General features: G+C 31.6%; 1 protein-coding gene and 1 pseudogene across 3 annotated transcripts; one reads left to right on the top strand and one right to left on the bottom strand.

Moving 5' to 3' along the window:
• Window positions 1–4,204: 4,204 nt before the first annotated feature.
• LOC111314598 (E3 ubiquitin-protein ligase At3g02290-like) lies at window positions 4,205–9,778 on the top strand (annotated as a pseudogene). Its single transcript, XR_016332488.1, has 5 exons — window positions 4,205–4,458; window positions 5,063–5,424; window positions 6,405–6,825; window positions 7,695–7,804; window positions 9,448–9,778. The product of XR_016332488.1 is annotated as an E3 ubiquitin-protein ligase At3g02290-like (transcript).
• A 744-nt stretch (window positions 9,779–10,522) lies between these two features.
• Window positions 10,523–13,702, bottom strand: LOC111314597 (oxidoreductase bty37-like). 2 transcript variants are annotated; one of them, XM_022916101.2, is made up of 8 exons: window positions 13,545–13,702; window positions 12,369–12,533; window positions 12,176–12,295; window positions 12,026–12,069; window positions 11,799–11,924; window positions 11,354–11,438; window positions 11,080–11,136; window positions 10,523–10,992 (listed from the first exon to the last, which is right to left on the bottom strand). In XM_022916101.2, exons 1-8 carry the CDS (start codon window positions 13,587–13,589, stop codon window positions 10,915–10,917), a joined length of 720 nt encoding a protein of 239 aa, XP_022771836.2. In that variant the 5' UTR covers window positions 13,590–13,702; the 3' UTR covers window positions 10,523–10,914. The 2 variants fall into 2 exon arrangements, with proteins under 2 accessions (XP_022771836.2, XP_022771837.2); XM_022916102.2 differs by lacking the exon at window positions 13,545–13,702 and adding an exon at window positions 13,352–13,468.
• Window positions 13,703–22,923: the final 9,221 nt, after the last annotated feature.

Raw genomic sequence — 22,923 nt, 5'->3', positions numbered from 1 at the left:
TGATGATTTAAGTATTGAAAATGGACTTAGATGGGCTATGATAAGTGATATGTAGAAGGTAATTTTTTTAATTATCCATTTATTTACTTTTTTATACTTGTTTACTTAACTGGTATAATTATTGTATTTTGATGCATTACTTATTATTGATCTTTTTTCAATATATTAAGGTTTTAATAAGATTTGTTAGCGATATATAACCACATATAGAACAAAAAATGTGTGCTAGGTAAATTTATACTAAGTGAAAGAAGAATCATAAAGGAAAAGACTTGAATTATTATTTTGGATATGTGCTAGTTCTCTTAATGATTTTGAGTTGAAAAAATAGTTAAAAATGATGGCAGGGATTGATGGAGGGTTTAGGGTAAAAGAAGAGTTACTAGATAAGTGATCAGTACATAATTGGTGCCAAGCTTTCTTTAATAACATCATTAAATGTAGTGTTATTGATAACAATATATGTGAAACTTTTAATGGTGTCATTTTGAAATAAGGTGCAAACCATCATTAGCATGCTAGAAGATATTAGGGTCTATGTAATGAAGAGATTGATGTAAAAAAAGAAAACAGTTAACAAATAAAAGACAAATTATGGCTCTAGAATTGTAGAAAAAGTTGAGAAGTTTAGGCAACTGTCTAAGAAATGGGAGGTTAATAGAATAGCAATAGTAGGCATGAAGTATATTAGGAGAATGTTGACACACAAGAGAGAGAGAGTTTCATTGTCTTATTACAACACCATTCATGTTTTTGTAAAAGATGGGACATAAATAAAGTTTCTTATCAATATGTAATGAATGCAATAATGTCTAAGAGATTAGATCCACTTAATTTTATATGTTTATGGTTCAACAAAGAAAAGTATTTATGTGCTTACAAGCACATGTGAACCCTATTAGATGTAAGCAATATTGGCCTAAAAGCATTAAAAGATTAGTTTTACTTTATTTAGTCAAAAAGATGCTAGGTAGACCAATAAAAAAAAGTAAAAAAAAAAACCCATTGAAAGAAATAGTGGGACCAAACTATTAAGGCAATGAATGAAGATGACATGTGGATACTACCATTAAAAAAGTCACAATAAGTTAAGATATCTAAAGAGATCAAAATTTGTAAGAAAACTTTTTTCATACTTGTTTTGTTATTATGAAAATCCTAGTATTCTAATTGTTTTACATATGTGCAAGTTACTAGTAATAGATATGTAAAATCAAAGTCAACCATTAGAGGTGACAATGTATCTTTTTTTCATTTCTACTGAGAGAAATGTAAGTTTATGCATTTTCTAACTTTATTACTATTGTTTGAGTTCTGATGTTGCTATTATTTAAGAATAATTTTATTAAGGTTTTGATGTCATTGACTGTCTTGTTAACCATACAAGCCATTTCTAATAGATCACATGAAAATAAAAAGAAAATCCTACTTGCTTGGCATAGGGATTTGTTCATACCAAGACTTAGATAATGGGATTTCAATATTTAATGTAAATTATTACTGATTTTATTTACTTTATACGATTTAAGGTGTTGAGACAAATACTATATATGTCATAAACATAACCTAGAAGATCTGGTGAGCTAATTATAAAAAGGGATGGCATGATGTCTGGTCAATACCTCATTAGAAAAAAAAATTCCAAGTAAAATAACAACTGATTGATCACTACATCACCATTTTTTGCATCTATATATTGATCTCACTTATTGTTTTTAATTTTCTGTTATTAGGCATAAAGGAACAAAAAGATCTTACAAAAACATATGTCAATAAGAGGAAAAGAACAAGAAACTACACTAAACTCAACACAAGAAAGTTTTGCACTAGCTTCAAAAAAGGATTAACTATAATGAGGATTATCTGTAAACATATTTTTTTACTTTTTAGGTTATAGGTCCTATAATTACAGTATTTAAAATAATTTTTTGTACTAGGTTTAATATCTGGTTTTATAGCTACAGGTTTTATAGTAGCAAACATTCTGGTCATTATTTGTGCAAACAGATTGATGATTTTTTGGGTTATAATTTTAGCAAACATTCTAGTAATTTTTGTGCAACCAGATTGATAACTTTTAGCTACAGGTTGATGTAAATGCAAATTGTCTGGTCATTTTTTTTAAATGCAAACAACAATATCTTATTGAACACATTGTGGTTAATGATTTCAAACAGAAATAAAAATATACAAATTCATGGTTGCAATCATCTTTTGTTGGTGGTATCAATTAATCATATCTATTCATAATAGGTATTACATGAAAGAAATTAAAATGCATGTGTACTATAATAAACCAAAACATAATTTTGTATTATATACACACTTTAATGACAGTAAAAGTATGCATATCATTAAACAATATATATCATTCATACATGTATACTTACTTATGACAAAGACAACATACCATTCCTAATCATATCATCCTTGTCCACTTCAAATACAAAATATAACAACATTAACAAACTAAACGTCAAAGTCATTTTGTATAACCTCTTTGACTTTGTTTCTTTTTTTGCATCTAACATAGCATTCTTCAATCTTACATTTAACTCATCATTTTTAGCTTTCAGTATAACAACTTCGTCAAATAAATCATCACTATTAAACATTGTTCTTTTACATTCATCATTGGTCTTCAACTCAGCATTATTCTTCTTAATGCTCTGTTTTCATCCTTTAAGATTGAATTTTCTCTTTTTAAACCTCTATTGACATCCCTTAAATCAATAATCCATAGTTTTAGATGTCCATCTTCAATTGGCTTATCATGTCAAGCAAAAAATTGACACTGATTTTCTTACATACATCATGCATTTCAATAAACTCAAGACCATGCTTTAGACAGATGTTTAAGACCATGCGTACATCACACACTGATGTTCATGACCATGCTTTAGACTCAATAATCAAATATCAAAATTATATATATATACGTGATAGTTGCTGTAGCTAGAAAAACGCCTTCCAAGGTTATCATTACTTATTAAAGTGACTAGATGAGCCTTCAATTCGTAATAACAGAACACAGACACACCTCCATAATCATATGTTAATGAAACAAATTTGAATCTGCTGTCAATTCAACATTTGGCCATAATATCTAAGTTATAAAAACAAATATCAATCTATTGTCAATTTAAGGGTTAATAGTTTTTAAACTCCTAACTTTTTTGGTAAACTCAATAATATTAAATATACATTCAAACTTGGATTTGTTGTAGTTTTCATCGGTTTCTCTCTTTTTTTTTTTCAACTTCAGACAAGCTCAACCCAATCAAAATGTGAAAAAAGATAGTCGGTCTAACATGTTACAATAAAAAATCACTGCATCTAATAAAAAATTAGTACATATGATCACAATCAATGAACATTGTAATCCCAATTTTTAAACAATAATTCTAATAAATAATATAAACTTGTCAACCCAATTTTTTTAATGTATTAATCAGGTTTTAGGGTTTTTAAATAATCCATTTTTTAATTCTATAAAAATATAAATAAGATAAAACTAAGAGATTGTAATCAAAATGCAACAAAGTTTTATTGATAAACCAATGAGAAAAATGATTCATCATCCACACCTGTTCTTGTTTCCAATCAGATTGAGAGAAATTGAACATTTTTTCTGATAGGATTTATTGATTCATCGAAATCGAATCCTTTTCCATTCCAATAAACTCTTTCAACTTTTCAATTCAAAGATTTCAATTTCGATTTCACAATTTTTGTAAACAATTGAGAAACCAAAGATTTGAGAATTAAGAACTTTGGATTCTTTCGGTTTCACGTTTTGTTTATTCAATCATTTTTATTTTTTTTTGCTTTTAGAGGTTTTTTTAAATGATATTCAAATATTATTAGTTTAAAAAATATTTATGTTAATACATATGACTTTTTAGTCATCCATGTGGCCAAAATATGTAATACATATTAACATTAACAATGTTAAAAACCAATAAAAATGCCACATTAGCAGTCATATCAATAATCAAATTTAACAGTATTAATTATTTGACTAAAATCGTTAAAAAATAATACTACAAAAATTTGTTTTTTTTAAATAATACTAAAACTTATTTCTTAAAAATTGAAGAGCATAAAGACCTGATCTTGATTTTATGATCAAGAATTTAGAATATCGGATGGATGACGCCGCCCACCACCCTTCATTAACACCAACAAAACACAGCAGACAAAAGGAAAGAAAAAGAAGCCTCTGTCGCTTTATTTCCGCGCTTTCATAGATTTTCTCGCCGCATAAAACTTGCAAACACTACACTAAACTGTCTCTGAGTCTCTCTCTCTTGTCTTTTTTTTTTTTTTGAGTTTTTATTTTCCAAAATTCGGAGCTCTCTTTGGTTCCCTGTCCTTCTCCTTGTCTTTTCCTAAAAAAAAAAAAACCCAATAAAAAATCTCTCCCTTATCACTTCTCTCAGCTCAATTTCCATCAAGGTAACTTTTATTTTTCATCAGTTTAAGATGTTTTAATTGTTTCCTTTCGGGAATATCTAAATTGGGCATTTTTCATTGTCATGCATGTTTTGGGCCAAATTTTGTGCTTTAAAGTTGTTTTTTTTTTTTTTTTCCTCTTTCATATGGTATAATCCAAAATGGGCTTCCTTTATTTGATTGATCCATGCTTGTTTCTGGTTTATCTTTTGGCTTTTGATGAAAACTTGAATTTTTGAATGGCTTAGTTGTTTTTTTTTTCCCTATTGAATTCAAGAGAGTATTAAATTTTAGCTGTTATCTTTGATTTCCCAAATTGATTCTCGATTGTTTTGTTGGTATTTTTGTTTCTTACTTTTAAAGGAAAGAAACCTTTTGCTAATTATGAACAAAGCCATAAAAAGATTGTCACTTCCATAAGAAAAAAAAAAAAAGGAAAATTGGACAAGCAATTCTTCAAAAGTATTTCTATTTTCTTTTACCTCGAGGAAAGCTAGTGGCTTTTTACTAGTGGCATTGTGAACTTGCTATGAGGATTGTTTTGTCGGCTTGATTTGGTTTATGTTATCCACAAATTTGACTTACATTTTTTTTTTTTTTTTTGCAGCTGAAGAAGTGCTATTTAGCTAAATTATACAAGGGCATTCGGCATTTTGTGAATAGAAGAGAGAGGGGATACTGGTTCGTAGGCGTGGTGGGACTTCTGCGAGCTCAGCGTCCTCTCTCATTGTCTTTTTTTAGCTTAGAGAGCTTTGTTCTTGATGCATATGCATAATCAGAACGTTGTGCTTTATTGATAAGGTTGTATAGAGGGTTTTAACTGAAGGAGGAAGCTTAAAACTTAATTTTATGGGTTCTGTTTGCTGCTGCTTGCACGCTGAGGATTTTGAGGACTATACAAATCCAAATAGTAATGTATGTAGAAACTGCGTGTGCCTTAGTTGCTTTGCTCAGAATTTCCTACACGTGGTATGTATTCTGATTCTTGTTAATAAGCATTGTTTTGGACTCTAGTATTATTTTTTTTTCAAATCACACTATTTTCATGTCTCACTTAGAGGTTATAAAAGTGATGGTTCTGTTGAGTATTTCTTTCGTAACACTTTTATGTTGTCAAAGTTTTAGGCTTTTAGAAATTTAACTCTTTTATATTTTCTATCCTTGGCACATGTGGGTAGCATTAGTGAATCATTTTTACAATAATGTTGTCAAGAGCATATTAATAATTTACACATGATCATCTCAACTATTAATGCAAGCAGGATCCTTTGTGAACTTTTTTATCCATTCCCATGCTTATATATTTGTGGAAGCCTCGACAGAGTGTTATAAGGGGACGAGGTTTGGTGAAGGAAAGAATGATGAAAGAATGAAATATAAGTTGCAGTGGGCTCTAATAAATATATGTGTGTGTGTGTGTGTGTGTGTGTGTGTGTGTGTTACTAAATGACTTAATTGGTGATTAGTTTTTCTAAATCAGGAAAAGTATCTTTTATTGTTATATTATGTTTTTTGTGGTAAGCTACTTGTGTTTTTATGCAATAAGCTGGAATAAGGTAATTAACATGCCAGTTTCCAAAATGCTTTTTTTTTTAAGAATCCTCTTAATGGGTTCTTGGAGCAACTGAAAACCACTTATAGTGTCCACACTCAGAGTTCTCAATCTAGGAAATTCCATCAGCATTTATCTATATTGGCTTTTAGGTGAACAAATTTCTACTGAAGTCAATTGTGGACCATTAAGTACTAACCTAATTTAATAAAATTATCAGTTGATTGTTTACATTATGAAGCATGTGTTCAATTAATAGAGTGAAGAAGTTAACTTGAAGGGGGTTTGGTGTTAGATGTCTCAGTGTTGATCAGAAAAGTTTATCTTCAATTATTTCATGGAGTTCTAGCTTTTGATACTTCTTTTTTTTTTTTTTCTTTTGCCCCTATAATTCTAGTATACCACATTATTTCGAAGAGGGGAGCTGCATTCTGTCCCTTCATCCATTCAGGGAACAGCATCTGTGGACTCTTCTGGATCACTAGACAACTCACTGTCTGACATGTACCGTTCTCCTGCAAGGCCCTTGCCTTATGATGCTGACACCAGATATTTCCGCTTACAACGTGATGGTCTTGTTTCAAGATGTGAGAAGGGTTCGAGTCATTCACAATAGGAATCAGAGCCTTTAAGAGGTGAAGATGCTGCTGATTCAGAAACTTTGAGTACAGGAGACAAATGGAATTCTTGTGAACAAGGCTCAAAAGAGCAGCATTCTAAATTCTCACAAAAACTCTCATCAGCAAAAGCAGCTGCTGTAATTGGGTACATCTATTCATCAGCAGAAGAGGAGGATGTCTGTCCAACATGTCTTGAAGGTAATCTTTCTTCACAGCTTTCACTGGTGTTGTAGCCCCTTTATTATGCTGCAAAAATTTGTTACTGGAGATTATTGCTAATCTGCTATGATGTTGCAATGGTGGTCAACTTGCTTTTCTTGTTGTTCACGAATACTTGTTTGGACTCTTAATCACTTGTCTATTTCTTGCTTATGAACCTGGCAGGGAAGTAATTTAGTTATCAGACCTGTTCATCCAAGCTCCAACATCTTTCATTTGTATGCTTGTGTGTTTTTGTGCTTTTCTTTGTGTTTGCACTTGCTTGAACCTAAAGTAAAAAATTTTCTCACCTCAAGATTATTTAAGAAAAGTGGATTCTTTATTTCAAAAAAAAAAAAAGAAAAGAGAACAGTGGATGGTTGTTTCCTTAATAGTTGTGAAGAATAGTTGGGCTATGTTCCTCTGCCTTTGGAATTTTGTGGTACTTAACAATATCATTAGGATGTCTCACTTCTCACATGATCAAAGTTAAGTTCATACCACCATTGACTTGTCTATTCCTTCTCCCAAACAACAAGGTTTCCTCAATGATTTGCTGAATAAGCCAAACTTTGCCAGAAGTTAGGAAGGAGGGATGCATTGAAATGCTAAATTTCTGCTATATCTTGCTTCTATACCTGGATGCATGCACCATTAACTAGGCCCAGATTATATTGATTGATGATTAAACAAACTTGATTTAATCAGGGAACTTGCAATCAATCCATAGTTTTATAGTATGTCATTCTCATTTACATTAGAAACAATCACTGCTATAAAAAAATTGATAAAAATACCAATCATATTACATTGGACTTTTAATAGATACATTAACTTCCTTTTAAGCTTAACATATCATTTATGTGCAGAATATTCTCTAGAGAATCCCAAGATAGTCACAAAATGTTCCCACCATTTCCATCTTGGTTGCATTTATGAATGGATGGAGAGAAGTGAAAACTGTCCAGTCTGTGGAAAGGTATCCTTTTTGCACTACTTAGCTTTTTCATCTCCATGAGAATAAATAACCCACCAACAGCCATGTTGTTTAAATTTTATCCTGCTTGATCAGCCATTTCTTTTCTTTCTAGACTTCGAATTTACTAGGATGTTCAAGGTTTACAAGCATTAGCTTTTTAATTTGCCTTTGATATATTTTCAAAGTTCTTATCTTACTTTCCCCTTTTATCAATATCTGTATAACCAATGTGTTAAAAGTGCATGTATCTTATTGGTTTGTTTATAAACACTCATGCACATTAATGGTTGTATTTTAGTATGTTATCTTTTCAATGAGTTCTCTTTTAATGGATTTGACATGTTTAGATGTTTAATGACAATATCATTTCTTTTTTTCTTAGATGAAACACTTACTCTTTGTTTGTTTGTAACAAAAAGTGAAGGAAAGAAAAGCTACTTAGAAAATTAACTGTTAAGAAGACTACTGAAAATGAAGTTCCTATCTTGTTTCCATGGGTAGGAAAAATGCAAGGAAAAAACTTTTTTCTTTACATTTTCCTTTCTGTTTACTTTTCAAGTGATAATCCAACTTATCCTCAAAGTTTCTTCCCACTCAGCCTCTTTGGTCAGAACTCAGAGGATTGGTTTATAGATAATTAGTCATGAAACAAGTAGAAACAGATAAAAGAAAAATAAAAGAAGATAAGTAATGAACTGTTGATAGTAACATGAGTTTGTCCTTTCCAACTTCTTCAAACTACCAACACTCTATGGGATGCATATGCAAAAACTGGCGTCTGGTAATTTTCAGGTCAAACAATTATTTGATCATTGGTTCTAGTTATCTGTGCAGTCTTCTTGGTTTCCTATCTTTATCTATCTTTTGGCCAATCTTGATGTCTTCCATTTTCTGCAATAAACTAACTTTTTTGATAGGTATATGCATTTTAGGCTCAGAAAAGATATTGCTTGGTGGACCACATGGTTTAGATGATACCTTTGATGTATATTTACTAGCAGCAGAAATTTTGAAATCTGTAGAAACAAAAAATGAATGGGAATGATTGTTATTAACTGGATGTTGATTGTGTAGATATAGGAGGTATTGCTGAGATTATTGGACTTTGAATTTGGTCAGCAAATGGTGGTCACCATGCATGTTAAGGCCAGACAGCAAAGTTGCTGTCAAGCCTGATTATATTTCCTTCTCACTTCCCAACTCGTTCCTCGACTTGTCAAATATTTTCAGTTCCAAAAGAAAAAAATAAAATAATAATAATAAGAGGATTGTGGGGGATGTGTTTTGTGTTACATCTCTGCTTGCTTCTCTCAGTGCATGCCAGGACTGTAAATTCGGATGCCTTATTGTCGGTTAGGTGCCAGGAAATAATTTAAACACTCTGTTTACTAGTCTATGGAGTTTAAAGTTCATTTTAGGAAACTCTGCATTCATTATATTACCTGAATTTTTATGGTTCACTTTTCTTTTTTCGGAATTCACCGGTTATCTTCTTTTCTTTCGATCTTGTGATGATATCGTTGTACTTGCAAAGCTTTATATCGAGTATAATACATTAGAAAATGAAAATACCTTGTCTATACTCTACTGTTACCTAAAATTTTCTCATCTCAACTCGCCATTTGTTTTGTTTGTTTTTTCAGGTTATGGTGTTTGATAAAACGATTTAATCTCGCTTAAAATGTTTCATTGTGGATGAAAACCAGCAACAACAGAAGACAGAGAACCAAAAAAAGGCATCTATGGTCCTTTGTAAATACTGCAAAGTAAAGTTTGTCACATACCGCAAATATGAAAAATGTTCTGTATAAAGATTGTAAGTTCATTCTCTTTGTAACCCTTTAAGTGGGGAAAAAAGAAATCATGCATAAACAAAAAAAAGGAAAGAAATCATGCATGATCGTTGAAAATGTCATTAAATGTTCGGAGAATAGTTTGTTATCAATGGGAAAATTGTGGATTTGAGGAAGCTAAGACGTATCCCAAGATTTCCTTTGTTATTAATTTGGAATCATTTAGTAATTTATGTGCCTGGTTTAAAATTAATTTAGGAAACAAGGAAGTATATAAGAAACAGATCTTTTAGTAATGAGGAGGCATATAAGAAACAGATCTTTCATCTGTTATTTACTTTGGAGTCATTCTGTAGTTAAAGAGGATTCAGTCCCCCATGAGGATATTTTTCCCCAACCATCCATTCCCTGGTGGATTTGTGACCGTCACACGGAGGTTTTCATGTCAAAGAAAGAGAAATGACATTTTCAATTATTACTCATCAAAGGAAGAAACAGTCTTACATCATTATAGGCATTTGAGATTTAAATTTCAAACATTTGTGATCGTTTTCTCTTTTGTACCAAAATTAACCGAGGAATTTTCTTTCGTACCAAAAAAACCCGCCTCGTTACCCTTGGCGATTTTGTTACTTTCTGGCCAATGGTTAGCACTGCAATGAACTAAGAAGGCATTCTATCATTTCCTTCCTGCCAAATGCACGGTTCGATAATTTCACGGCAAGAATTAAGGTTCCGTATGGCATCGGTTAATCACCTAGAGGAAGATATTGGAGTGTATTTCAGACTTCAATGGAGAAATCATATGCTTTAAGCTGTTTCTCTTACTTGTTCTCATCCAGAAACGTTCGGATACTATATCGGTGTTGGAGTATCAGAGGTGAATTATATATATTTAAAGGGAAAATGAAAGAAAGAAACTCCCTTGAGAAATCATCCACCCATCACACATGATCCAATCTATTAAGAACATAATGTGAAGGAACAGCCTGTTTTACAAATATACAAACTGTTTTGGCATGTCATGCACATAGATTATCCCAACAGGGTTTATTGTATCTAATATAGTAGTAGGGTTTGGGACAGAAGGGGCAGAATGTAGTTATAAGAGACAATTGTATACGACAAAGCCTACTGATATATGTTTTGTCAGAATACGCTCCTGATATGTATATAAGCATAAACACCAAGTGCTCAGCCAATAAAGAAAATCCATAAATACCTGGTATGGAATTGAGTTTGTCAAATGACCAGTTTATTGCTTTTGTATTTGGTTAATAAAGCTTGAAAATATAAGTTTCAGAGTCTGAGGCAATGTCAGTTTGCTACCGCTTGAAAAGCTCTCAAGAAGGCTTCAGGTGGTTGGCCACCACTCAACTGGTGCTTTCCATTTATCTGCCAAAAGAACAGCTTTTACTCTATGGAACTCAATGTTTTATCATTCCAAATATTTAAGTTAAAAGATGTGAAATTTTCACCTACCGTGTAATTTGGGACTCCAGAAATGTTTGCAGAGTATTTCTCCAGCTCCTCATTAACCTTCATTAAGTCAGAAAATGCAACCTCAGTTAGCTATAAAATATATCAGAACACAAGTTGCGGTTAATCTGGAAGCTGAGATTATGAAGGAATTTAATTTGGAATCCTTGAAATGAGAGTGATGGAATTCTTTCCCCAGATTTTTGTAATCTGTTACATTATTTTATTTATTCGTGGGGGTAGCTAGGAGGATGAGAAAGTGGTGTATGGAACAGACCTCCTTGACACCGTTATTGGGGTTTTCAAGAAACTCTGCTGCTCCTTCAACTCCAACCTTTCTAGCAGATTCCAGAAGAAACTCACTGCGTCAAAGCACATTGTTAGATGCCATTAATTGGGGATGCAAAGATGCATGAGTAATCAACTTTATACAGAAATGAATGCAACCACAAAATCCAATCTCACAGAAGGACATTATAAAAAGCAAGTTTTATTCTCCATGAGTCCATGTTGCCATCTCTGGTGATGGAATGAGTCATTCAATGAATCACATTACCTGTAAACCACTAATAATAACGAATATATTTGCAATTGTGTGAGACAAATACAGACTGAATTATTGTCACTATTATACTGGTTTCTGGTCAAAAGTAGTTGTCAAACACCTTAAATGCATGAAATGCAATATCAATGGTTGCTTTTTAAGCATGAACTACACGTACCGATCACCAATGTATTTTCCCTGGGTGAAGTAGCCTATAAAAAGCTCTTCCACAAGATTATGTTGCTTATCAAGACCTTGTTTTCCAGCAAAATATATCAGCCTGTGGCTCTCAAGAGTATTTCCCCTGTACATATCCAAGCCAATATTAGTGGTATATCTATTGGCACTGCCCCTCAGAGCTATCTCTCAATAGTCAAAATTGGTGAAACGATAAGTCAAACTTACGTGAGTCCAGACATGTCATATTCCAATCCAAAATTCTTAAAGATCTGCAATTTTAGGAGTGTCCACAATAAGTCAGGCAGTTAGGAACAAACTCAAAGACAAGGCAAATCAAGTCATAAAAATAGGAAGTTCAAAGAATGATAGTAAAACCTCTGTCATCCGAGCTACAATTCCTTGAGCTCGAGATCCAAACTTCCTCTCATAGAATTCTCTCTTATTGACTCCTTCCTTAGGTGCAGAAGGATCAAGAAAAAATGGATGCCATTTAATCTGCAAAAAGAATAATTATAGATGAGAACAATATGCATTAGACAAGCATTCATGTCTGTGCACGTTGAGAGACCTCAAAATCAAATTGATCCCTAGATTCAGCAATTGCTTTGTCCAGGTTTCTTTTGCCCACAAAGCACCATGGGCAAACACTGTCTGAACTGACATCAATTCGAATGAGCTTCTTTCCAGTGCTACTAGACGACTGAGCCATTATCCTCCCGTATCTGCTGTCTTTCTACATAAAGATAGCAAGTAAAGCTCCAAATCAGCAAACAAAGAAGAAGAAGTTATCTTTGAAAATTTCCATAATCAGCTCAAATGCAATCATATATGCATAAATATCATCTTCAATCATCCGTCCAATGCTACAATATCCAAACATGTGCATTCCAGGACCATTCCACAAACTTAATCAGGAATATCTATTTAATTCCCAGTGCATGAATGTCAAGTCTCATATAATTCAGGCCTCTTTGTTAGCTGTTCACAAAATTTTAACCCCTTTTATTCTGGCAATTAACCTATCAGTAAAAATTGGCCTATACATATTTCTTCCAAGATCCCTCTTTTTAATCCTTTTCTGCTCTCTTCTATTTCTCTTCACATCCTTAATTGATCAGGAAATGAAATAAACATTTAGAAATAACATAAACACATGCTGCTTCCCCTCTCTGAAACATATTCTTATAGCTTAGATTTACATAACTTAAATTTGAGGAAATTCAAATGAAAAATAAGAAAGATGACCTAAATAGATACAATAGATCTGCACTTTCACCTGTTTGAATCTCATTAGTTAAAAGGTTGAATTGCTTAAAAGCCAAAATATTTTAGATCCCATATCAAATCTGACATGCTACAAACAATTCTTAACAGCAATTATAAGTTATAACAACATATCATAATCTTTAAAAAGTGCATATAAAACATTTGAAGCAAAGCAAGAAAAACGAACTTTAAGTGAATTGCAAATATAGCTTTGCTTTATTTCCATCAACAAATCTAAGAACAAAAAAGTTTAAATTTACAAAAAAAAAAAAAAAAAACTGATACCTTCAAAGCTAATGTAATATACTTTTGTCATTAAAAAATTAAAGCTTGATCTCAATTATGGTAGATATCAATAAAAGGTATCAGCCAAAATTAAAAATTGAAAAGATTTAAAGAAAAAAAATAGTACAGGTTAGATATTAATAAGAATGGGGAGTGGGAACTGGGTTTTGTTTTGTAAGAGAAAAAGGGTTACCAGGAAAGGGAAACTGAGACTCTTGTGAACAGCAACCAAACGCATTGGACGTCGGAAATTGGAAGAAAAATAGAGTTCATTTAGTAGGAAAATATTGGACTTTTCATTGGTCAAAGTATCAGTGTTTCATCATTACCTACCATCGTAGGCAGCCTTTTCAGCCGTCCCTTATAAAGTTGCAATTTATCGATTTTATTATAAAATCAAGAGATATTATGATATATTACGAGAAATTAAAAAATATATAAAATTAAAAAAATAATAAAACAAGTAAACAGATTAATTAAAAACTTATAAAAATAATTTTATTTATGTTCTTAATTTGACAAATAAAAAATAAAAAATTACATATTTTATATTTTTATTTATTTATTTTTATAAATGTTAACATTAAAATAACAATTCAACTATAGTTATATCATATATTATTTTAATAAATAATATTTTGTTATTTCTTTATTATTAACAAATAATAATTTTATAACAATAATTAATACAAATTTTAATATTCATCTTAATAATTTTTTATTTTTTTAAATTCTAAAATATCAATTATTTTATGTGATCTTTTTTAATCTTAAAATCATTTTTTAGTTATTTATGTTATATATTTTACAATTTTATTTGTATAATTTTTTTTAATCTTAAAAATTTATTAACATAAATCATAAAAATGAAAGCTACTTATATCATTTTATTGATATGCTTTTTTCATATATACTTTGATTGCAAATTTTAGTTTTTTTTAATAAAAAAATAACATATTTGAAACGTAACTAAATTAAGATGTGATATTTTTATTACTCTACAAATATTTTTACTATGTAATGAAAATAAAATTATTACACAAATATTTACATTAATAAATTTTTAAGACTAAAAATGGTATAATGATATGTTAGCTTTATAGATTAGATAGTGATCCAAGATTGGGGTGAATTGGATTTTTTCAAAGTCTTCTCAAACAAATAATTTCAATATAGTTGAATGAAAATTAAAACAATAAGCACTTTTGATGAAAATATAATGCAAATAATAACAATTAATAAATCTAAAATCAAATATAAACAACAATAAATTGTAAGGAGATAGGGATAGAGAATTCAAATACAATGATTTATAGAAGTTCAATCATTCTCTACAAGGCATCTACGTCTTCTCTTCTTGGTTGTCCACACCAAGGCTTCAATCCACTATTTTTGAATTGAAAATACAACCTATCTTTTTCTTTCTAAGGCTTAAGATAGAAACCTCTACCATTTGTAGTAGTTTATCCAATCTCACTACAAAGCTTTCAAGATGATACCTCACATCTTGTTCTCTTGCACCATTGTATATCAAAGATAATTTTGCAAACAATAGAACAACCTCTCTAAGGCTAAGTGTTTGCTAAGTTTAAGTACAAGAAAATGATGAATGAACAACAAATAAAAATTGGATACAATAAATACAAAGATATGGACTTTAAAGCTCTAAAAACTCTTGATTCTTTGAGAGAATGAAAACGTGGCTTATTAGATCTTGCTCTCTTGATTCATCAATCCTCTTGGTGTGTTTGAGTGCCCAATTTATAGAGAAATTGAAGAGGTAGCTGTTGGAAGTGTTTGGGAGAAGAAAATAGCCGTTAGAAACATCAAAAAGTAGACATTGGAGTGTTTCCTCCCAGAACTAATCGATCCCTTCCATGAGGGGATCGATTGGTTCATATTTTGAACTAATTTGCCTTTGAAAATCACGACCCGATCGATCCCTTCCATGAGGGCATCGATCATGTCAGTGGCTAGGTGGTTATCTCTTATTCTGTACTCTACTTACTAATTTGATCATATATTGAGTTATACAAATCCAAATTACAAACCGTTTAAAGATTTAGAAACTAGACTTAAAGGGCTTTCTATCCATATAAAGTCATCACCTAATTCACTGTGTAAGAATTATAGTGAATTTTCAAAATTATGCTTTGTGTAGTTTTTCTGACAACTACAGAGTGTCTAGTAAAAATTCAAAATCTTTTCTTAGAAAATTTGGATTTTCATTTTGTTTAATCCATTAGAAAGTAGACTTAAAGAGCTTTCCAACCATATAAAATTCAAATATCAAGACTTTGTGAATTAATACAAAAAAATAAAACAAGTTCAATGTTGAAAAACTTTGTTATTGTAAAATAGCTTTCTTAAGTTAATCTATTTCTTAAAACCAATATAATCAAAATTGTATTAAGTCCAAAACGAATAACTTCACTTTAAAAACAACAATAGGACTTTCATTTAAGCTCAAATAAATAATCTTTAAAGGTAGATTTGGTTTGAGAAATATGACAGCAAGAAAGGTTTGTTTAAACTTAGAAAATCATATTATTTATTTAGTACCAAAATATAAAACTTAAAAACATGTACTAAATAAATCTTTTTCAAGTTTCAATCAAGTTTATTTAGCTTTAATGTTTTGTCATTTCAAAATAAGGATCAATTCAAGACTAACAATCTCCCATTTTTTGATATGACAAAACTTAAAGATAAATTTGCTTGATGAAAAACTTTCTTTGAAACATTTAGGATTTTGAAAAAAACATTTTGGAAAACTCTCCCTCAATTTGTGCATCCTAATCCAATGGCAAAACTCTCCCTCAATTTATGCATCCTAATCCAACACAACTCAACAAACATATGTTAGAGCATATATAGCAATTAAGCATACATAAACATATGTATATCAAGCAGAAGCAAATTTGTCTATATGATATTTCTCTCCCTTTTTGTCATAGCAAAAACGCATGAGCATATTAATAACCAAATAAACACAAAGAGGCATCATTAACAAATATATTCATAAAATATATCTTCTCTTTTTTGTTTATGCTCTTTATACCAAATGTTTAAGCTCCTATATCAATTGTTATAAGCATACAATAAGAGATATCTCTAAACTCTCTCTCACTTTTTGTCATTTCAAAAGAAAAAGAAATCAATTCAAGGCATGGGATAAAGTGCTTAATACCAATAATATCAAGAGTATTTTGAATGCATGTAATCAAATGTAATATGCACAATGAAGTTCACATACATGTATTCAAGCACAAAAGCATAAGTGTTTCCAATTTTAGCATTTTAGCACAAGTCATCAAATTTACTACATGAAATTTATGAGCAAATGATAATGAATGATATGCAATCTACTTATAAATCACGTTATCATAAGATGTGTGTAAAACCTAAAACATCAATAGCAATTAAGCATAAATTCAAGCACATGCATACAAGCTCATACAAATTGTTATGGATACCAATTGTTATAGATATGTCATCAAGAAGAATATCAATTGTTATCACAAAACAAATCAAGCAAAATTATATTATAAGATTTCTCCTCATTTTCAAAATAAGGATTAATCAATATAAGGCACACACAATTTTGCATGAGAGGTATAAGCTATGTCATAACGTCTAGATCCGGGGATCTATCGCTAGACATTGACTTTAGGGAGTCACCACCAATCTTTTTTATCTAGGTGCGATTGACCACCTAAAGAATCTGTCCTTTCAGGGAACACCTAAGCTTAAGGGTTCCTAAAAGAATAGGTTCAGGTCTGCTAACCAGAATATGGTTCGGGAGTTCGGTTACGTGTGAGGAAGGTTATAGCACCCTCACAACGCCCATCAAAAGATGGTACCAGCTTAAATTTATGTTATCCAATAAGCCTTAAAATTTTACCAAGTAATTAATTGTTGAAAATTATTCTCAATTGACTCTAATACTTTTAGCAGAAAATTGAGAAAATTCTCTCACCTCAGAAGTATATAAGAAAAACTACTGTTTTACTTGCAGAGGCTCCGTCGTCGGATTAATTAAAGAAAAAATCAAAATCAAAATCAAAATAGAAAGGAAGGAAAGAATGATTGTTCTTGTATAGGGAAAATTGATACTTTCAACTTTTCTCCAAAAATATATTTTGAAAATTTTGATTTTCAAGGAAAATTGATACTTTCAACTTTTCCTCAAAAACATTTTTTTTTGAAATTTTATTTTTAAGGAAAATTGATACTTTCAACTTTTCCTCAAAAATATTTTTTTTTGAAAATATTGATTTCCAAGGAAAATTGATACTTTCAACTTTCCCCCCCAAAATGTTTTTTTGAAAACTTTGATTTTCAAGGAAAATTGATACTTTCAACTTTTCCCTAAAATTATTTTTTTTTGGAATTTTTGATTTTTATTTAAAGAAAATAGAATAATAAAAAAATAAATAAAATTAAAATTAAAAAAATAAAGAAAAGTAAAAAAATAAAAAAATAAAATAAAGATAAAAAGAATATTAAATAAACCTAATCTAATAAATTAATTAATTAATTAATAAAAAAAAACCTGGAGCGGCTCGGCTATCGGCTCGGCTCAAGGCAGGAAAACGGCTCGGAGGGGCGGCTTGGCAGCTTGGCTCGACTCGGAGGGGGGGCTGGCACGCGCGGGTCAGAAAGCGGGTCGAAGCTCGGGTCGGGTCGGGTTTCGACAAAAAGCGCGGATCATCTGATTAACTTAAAGCCAAAACAACGTCGTTTTGGAAAGGTATAAAAGGCAGTTCCCTTCGTTTTCCGACAGAACGCTCCTCTCCTCTCTCTCTTCTTCTTTTTTTCCTCTCTCTTCTCTCTAAAAGCTGAGGAACTCCGGTGAGATTTTCGCTGAATTCTGGAAATTATCGTCGAAATCTGGAAAATTTCGTCGAAAGTTCGTCGAAAGTTGTCGAAAGATCACCGGTTTCTGGGATTCTTCGTCGAAAACTGGGCAGGTCACCGAAAACTTCAAATTTGGCCAGAATTCTTGCCGAAAAATTCAACCCTTACGGAAAATTCGCCAAAATCTGGAAATTTCCAAAAAAATTTTCACCAAAAATTTCTAAAAAATTATTTTCGATCCCTACAGCTATCCTAACTCTTCTCAACCTTCTTTAGCCTTCGAAAACTCTTCTATACACCTCTTTTCTCTCAAATTCAGTAGCTTTGCTCACTGTTTTCTCCCTGTTCTTCATCTGTTCCAATGAGGTACCTTTTATAGGGGTTGATCAGGAGTTCCTGATCAATCCCAATTCCTCCTTGGACGGGGATTCAATCTTTGAATCCAATTGGACTCTTCTGATTGAATTCTCCTCCACAGTGGGATTCTTCAACTTTTAATCCCAGCCATCCAAAAAAAAAAACAAAATAATAATAATAATAATAATAATGATAATAAAAAAAATCAGATACGGATCAAGAAAAGAGAAAAAAAAGATTATTAACAGATAATTAGGGATACAATAAGATAAACCAAAAAAAAATTACAAGAAAAAGAGAAAAAAATTATTATAATATAATAATAAATATATAACAATATAAATATATTACATATAGATATTAACAGAGAAAAAAAATAATAAATAAAGATATACATATATTAATATATAATAATAATAAATAATAAAATACATAAAATACAAAAAAAAAATTGACTTGAGCCTTACCCATTTGGGCCAAGCCCAATTGATCTGGGCCTGGACCCAATTGGGTGTCTACAGCTGCCCTTCTTTGCACATTTTCTGTGAAACAGAAATTGCGCAAAGACGTAGACACCCAATCAAGACTCAGCTCAACATTGTCATTTTTTGTTTTTTGTTTTTTTTTTGTATTTTTTTTTGTTTTTTGTTTTTTGCTTTTTTGTGTTTTTTACCAAAGCTCCTCTAAACGGAGGCTCAACGACTTTGAAAAGTAAATTGCTCCTCTAAACAGAGGCACCACAACTTTGAAAAATAAATTGCTCCTCTAAACAGAGGCACCGCGACTTTGAAAAATTAAATTGCTCTTCTAAACAGAGGCACCACGACTTTGGAAAATAAATTGCTCCTCTAAACAGAGGCACCACGACTTTGGAAAATAAATTGCTCCTCTAAATAGAGGCACCACGACTTTGAGAAAGTAAATTGCTCCTGTAAACAGAGGCACCACAACTTTGGAAAGTAAATTGCTCCTCTAAACAGAGGCACCACGACTTTGAAAAGTAAATTGCTCATCTAAACAGAGGCACCACGACTTTGAAAAAGTAAATTGCTCCTCTAAACAGAGGCAACGAAACTTTGAAAAGTAAATTGCTCCTTGACAATCATGTCCAAAGGAGTTGAAAGTTGTGTTTGAAGGAATTTCAAGAGATTATGCCCAAAGGTCTTATAAATCAACCCTGATACCAAAAGACATCCTATTTCAAGGATTAGGGACTTACCTGACAAGCTTCTTCTCAAACTTGTAAAATATCTTCATATCTGTCTTCTCTATGTGGGATATTGGAGCACCCCTACTTCTTGAATTTATACACTATATTTTCTTGAAAGTAATGTATGATGTGCAAATGCATGAATTTCAATGCATGCTATGCAAATGTTGGCCAATTAATTCATGTTCAATGTATGGTACTCAAGTTTCTTAAGCTTTTTTTTCTTTTTTTTTTCTTTCTTGGGTGTCAAGCCCTTTGATTCCTCGTGGATCCAATTGCACTGCTCTTCTAAGATCAAACTAGTGTAGCTCTTAATTGTCTTTTTCACTCACATTATTCCTTATTCAGTTTCTCAATACTTTGGAATAAGCTTCATCAATCGATCATCACTTGACCATCATTCAATGAATTTCTCAACATTAACAAATTTCAAAACAAGTTTGATCGACCATCACTGGGTCATTACTCATAGGTGTTCCAATATTAACCATTCCAAAACAAACTCTGTCCACTGATTGTCTTCATCATTCAATCATCACTTACAAGTCATATCAATCAATTCATCACTTTTCAAGATTTGCCCCATTATATTCTTCATTTGATCACATCATATATCCTTCAAAATCATCTCTTTTAGGTCTCTACCATTTTGTCACCACCATCATCTTAGATTTCTTTTCAAATGAATACAAGACTCTTTTAAGCACATATTCATTCATTCATTATCATTTCAAATCTTGATAAGTACAATGCAATCAAGCATTTTCTCAATTCATTTTAGGGGTGAAACAATAAGAGAATAGAAGGTGAACTATGGCAAAGATAATCAATGAAGATCTATTTTGGTACAGAATAAATGGGAAAAGAAATGTCATTGGGATGGATGGTATGTCCAAATGATGAATATTCAAACAATTCTCAACATTAATCTAGGATTCTTTTTCAAAAACTCATTCCATTTATTGTTGAAGTCAATTTGAGCTTGGCGAACTTTGCTCCAGTCTTTGAGAGATCTTCAGATGTCTTTGATCTTTCATTCATGTGAGCCATTTGACCTGGATTTTCTTTTTTTTTTTTACCAAAATCACCCTTTCAGGTTTTCAACTTGAATATCCCTTTTATTTTTTCTTCTTTCTTTTTTTTTTCTTTTTTTTTTCATTATCTTTTTTTATTTTTATTTTTCATCCATTGTTGATATCTTTCATACATCAAACTTTAGAGCAATGTAGCATGATTCCGTTGCTTCATCATGAGTATACCTTTGCTCAACATATGATCCTTCAAGTTGAGTATTCATACTTGATCCAAATGGACTTTTCAAGGTTATAATGTAGGTCAAGGTGATGGGTCATAAAAAAATGGATATAATAGGCTCAAAACATGTATTAAAAAGGTTCAAGACCGAAGGATCATTTGATGCAGCTTGGCATTTTGCCCCCACATCATTTCACTATTTTTTTTTCCTCACACAAAGGATTCTCATCACTTTACCCTAAGTCATATGTGGCATTTATTTTTCTTTTTCTTTTTTTTTTGGGACCTTTTGTGAAAATTTTTTTTTTCAAAAATTACCCCCCAGTGTAGAGGGTGATCCTTGGTTAGGGTTTTTCCGAAAAAATTGTAACAGGCTCAAAAGGGTAGCAATAAATGGTTTTCCAAATGGTAAAAGAAAGATGGTCATTTTTCATCTCAATTGTGAATACCTTTTTTAAACATCATCTATTGAACAAAGCTCATGAATCTGTATAAAAAATTACACATCTTCAAGACATATCTATTTCACCTCCGGTAACAGCTTATTTTTGCTCAAATCATCTTCTCATGAGTTCTCAAAATTAAATCCCATAATTATTGTTATCATTGTCTAAATATTCATCATCTAAAATTTGAGAATGGGAGTATAAAGTTATGAAAGGTAACAGAACATGGAGTAATGGTCAAGTGAAAGAGAAAAATGTAATGAAATGCATTGACTTGCCTTTATTAAAATGATAACAAGTGAAGTCATATTGCAAAAAAGAAATCTAATATTACTCGAAAAGAAATCTTAAAATGACAAAAAAAAAACTTTCAACCAGCCTTATCTCTTTTCTTAAAAATTATCCCCCTATATGATCAGGTGAAGAATCTCTATTGACATCTTGCCCCTCAATTCATTGTGACTGTTCGGCCCCTTTCTGCTCTTGACTTTCACTCAGAGCGCTAACATTAGATGTTGTTACTTTTTTTTGATCAAAACTTACCATTCCATCATTGATCAACCGTTGCACCTTATATTTTAAAGCAGTGCAATTTTCAGTAGAATGACCAATAATTCCATAGTGATAGTCGCAGTGGGCTGTAGGATCATACTACTTTGGGTAGGGTGGTTTAAGCGGCTCCACATGGCTGGGGGTAATCAAGTGGCTATTATAGAGTTTTCAATATAACTCTGTATAAGTCATAGGGATTGGATCAAATACAGGTTTTTCTTGAGTAATCCGTTGTTCTCGTGAGCCACTTGCTGGGTTAGTAGGGCGAATTTGGGTTCTTACAGGAGCTTGAATGTTAAGGCGGTAAGTGGATGAATAAGATGGTTGTGGAGCTAGCTGGTATGGGTAGGATGAGGCATTATTCACAGCAGGATAGTATAGAGAGTAACCTTGGGATGGATAGGGTTGATAACCCCTGAATTGTTGTCTATCAAAGCTCACAGCTTAAGCTTCAGCTTCTTTCTTTTCTGATGTCTTCTTGGTTTTTCCTCTTTTTAACTTGCCATTTTTTATAGCACTTTCAATAATTTCTTCAGAGATTACCATGTCAGCAAAATTTTTTGTTGCATTCCCTATCATCTTTTCATAATAGGGAGGTTTTAAAGTGCTAACAAACATCACTGTAGTTTCTTTCTCGGTCAGTGGAGGTTGTACCTGTGAAGCTATATCTCTCCATCTCTGGGCGTATTCTTTAAAAGACTCATTTGCCTTTTTCTCTAGATTCTGTAAAGACAAACGATCGGGAGCCAAATCGATAATGTGTCGATATTGACTGATGAAGTCATGAGCCATATCGCTCCAAGAGTGAATGTGGGTCCTATTCAACTGAACATACCACCTGGCCGCTGAGCCTGTAAGGCTATCCTGAAAGACATGCATCAAAAGTTTTTCAT

The sequence above is a fragment of the Durio zibethinus genome, chromosome 23 (assembly GCF_047325235.1).
Source record: "Durio zibethinus cultivar Kanyao isolate XHJ-2024 chromosome 23, ASM4732523v1, whole genome shotgun sequence".
In the NCBI taxonomy this organism is placed as follows: Eukaryota; Viridiplantae; Streptophyta; class Magnoliopsida; order Malvales; family Malvaceae; genus Durio; species Durio zibethinus.
The sequence above is the reverse complement of the archived record's forward strand: the minus strand, read 5'-3'. Positions and strand labels throughout refer to the sequence as shown.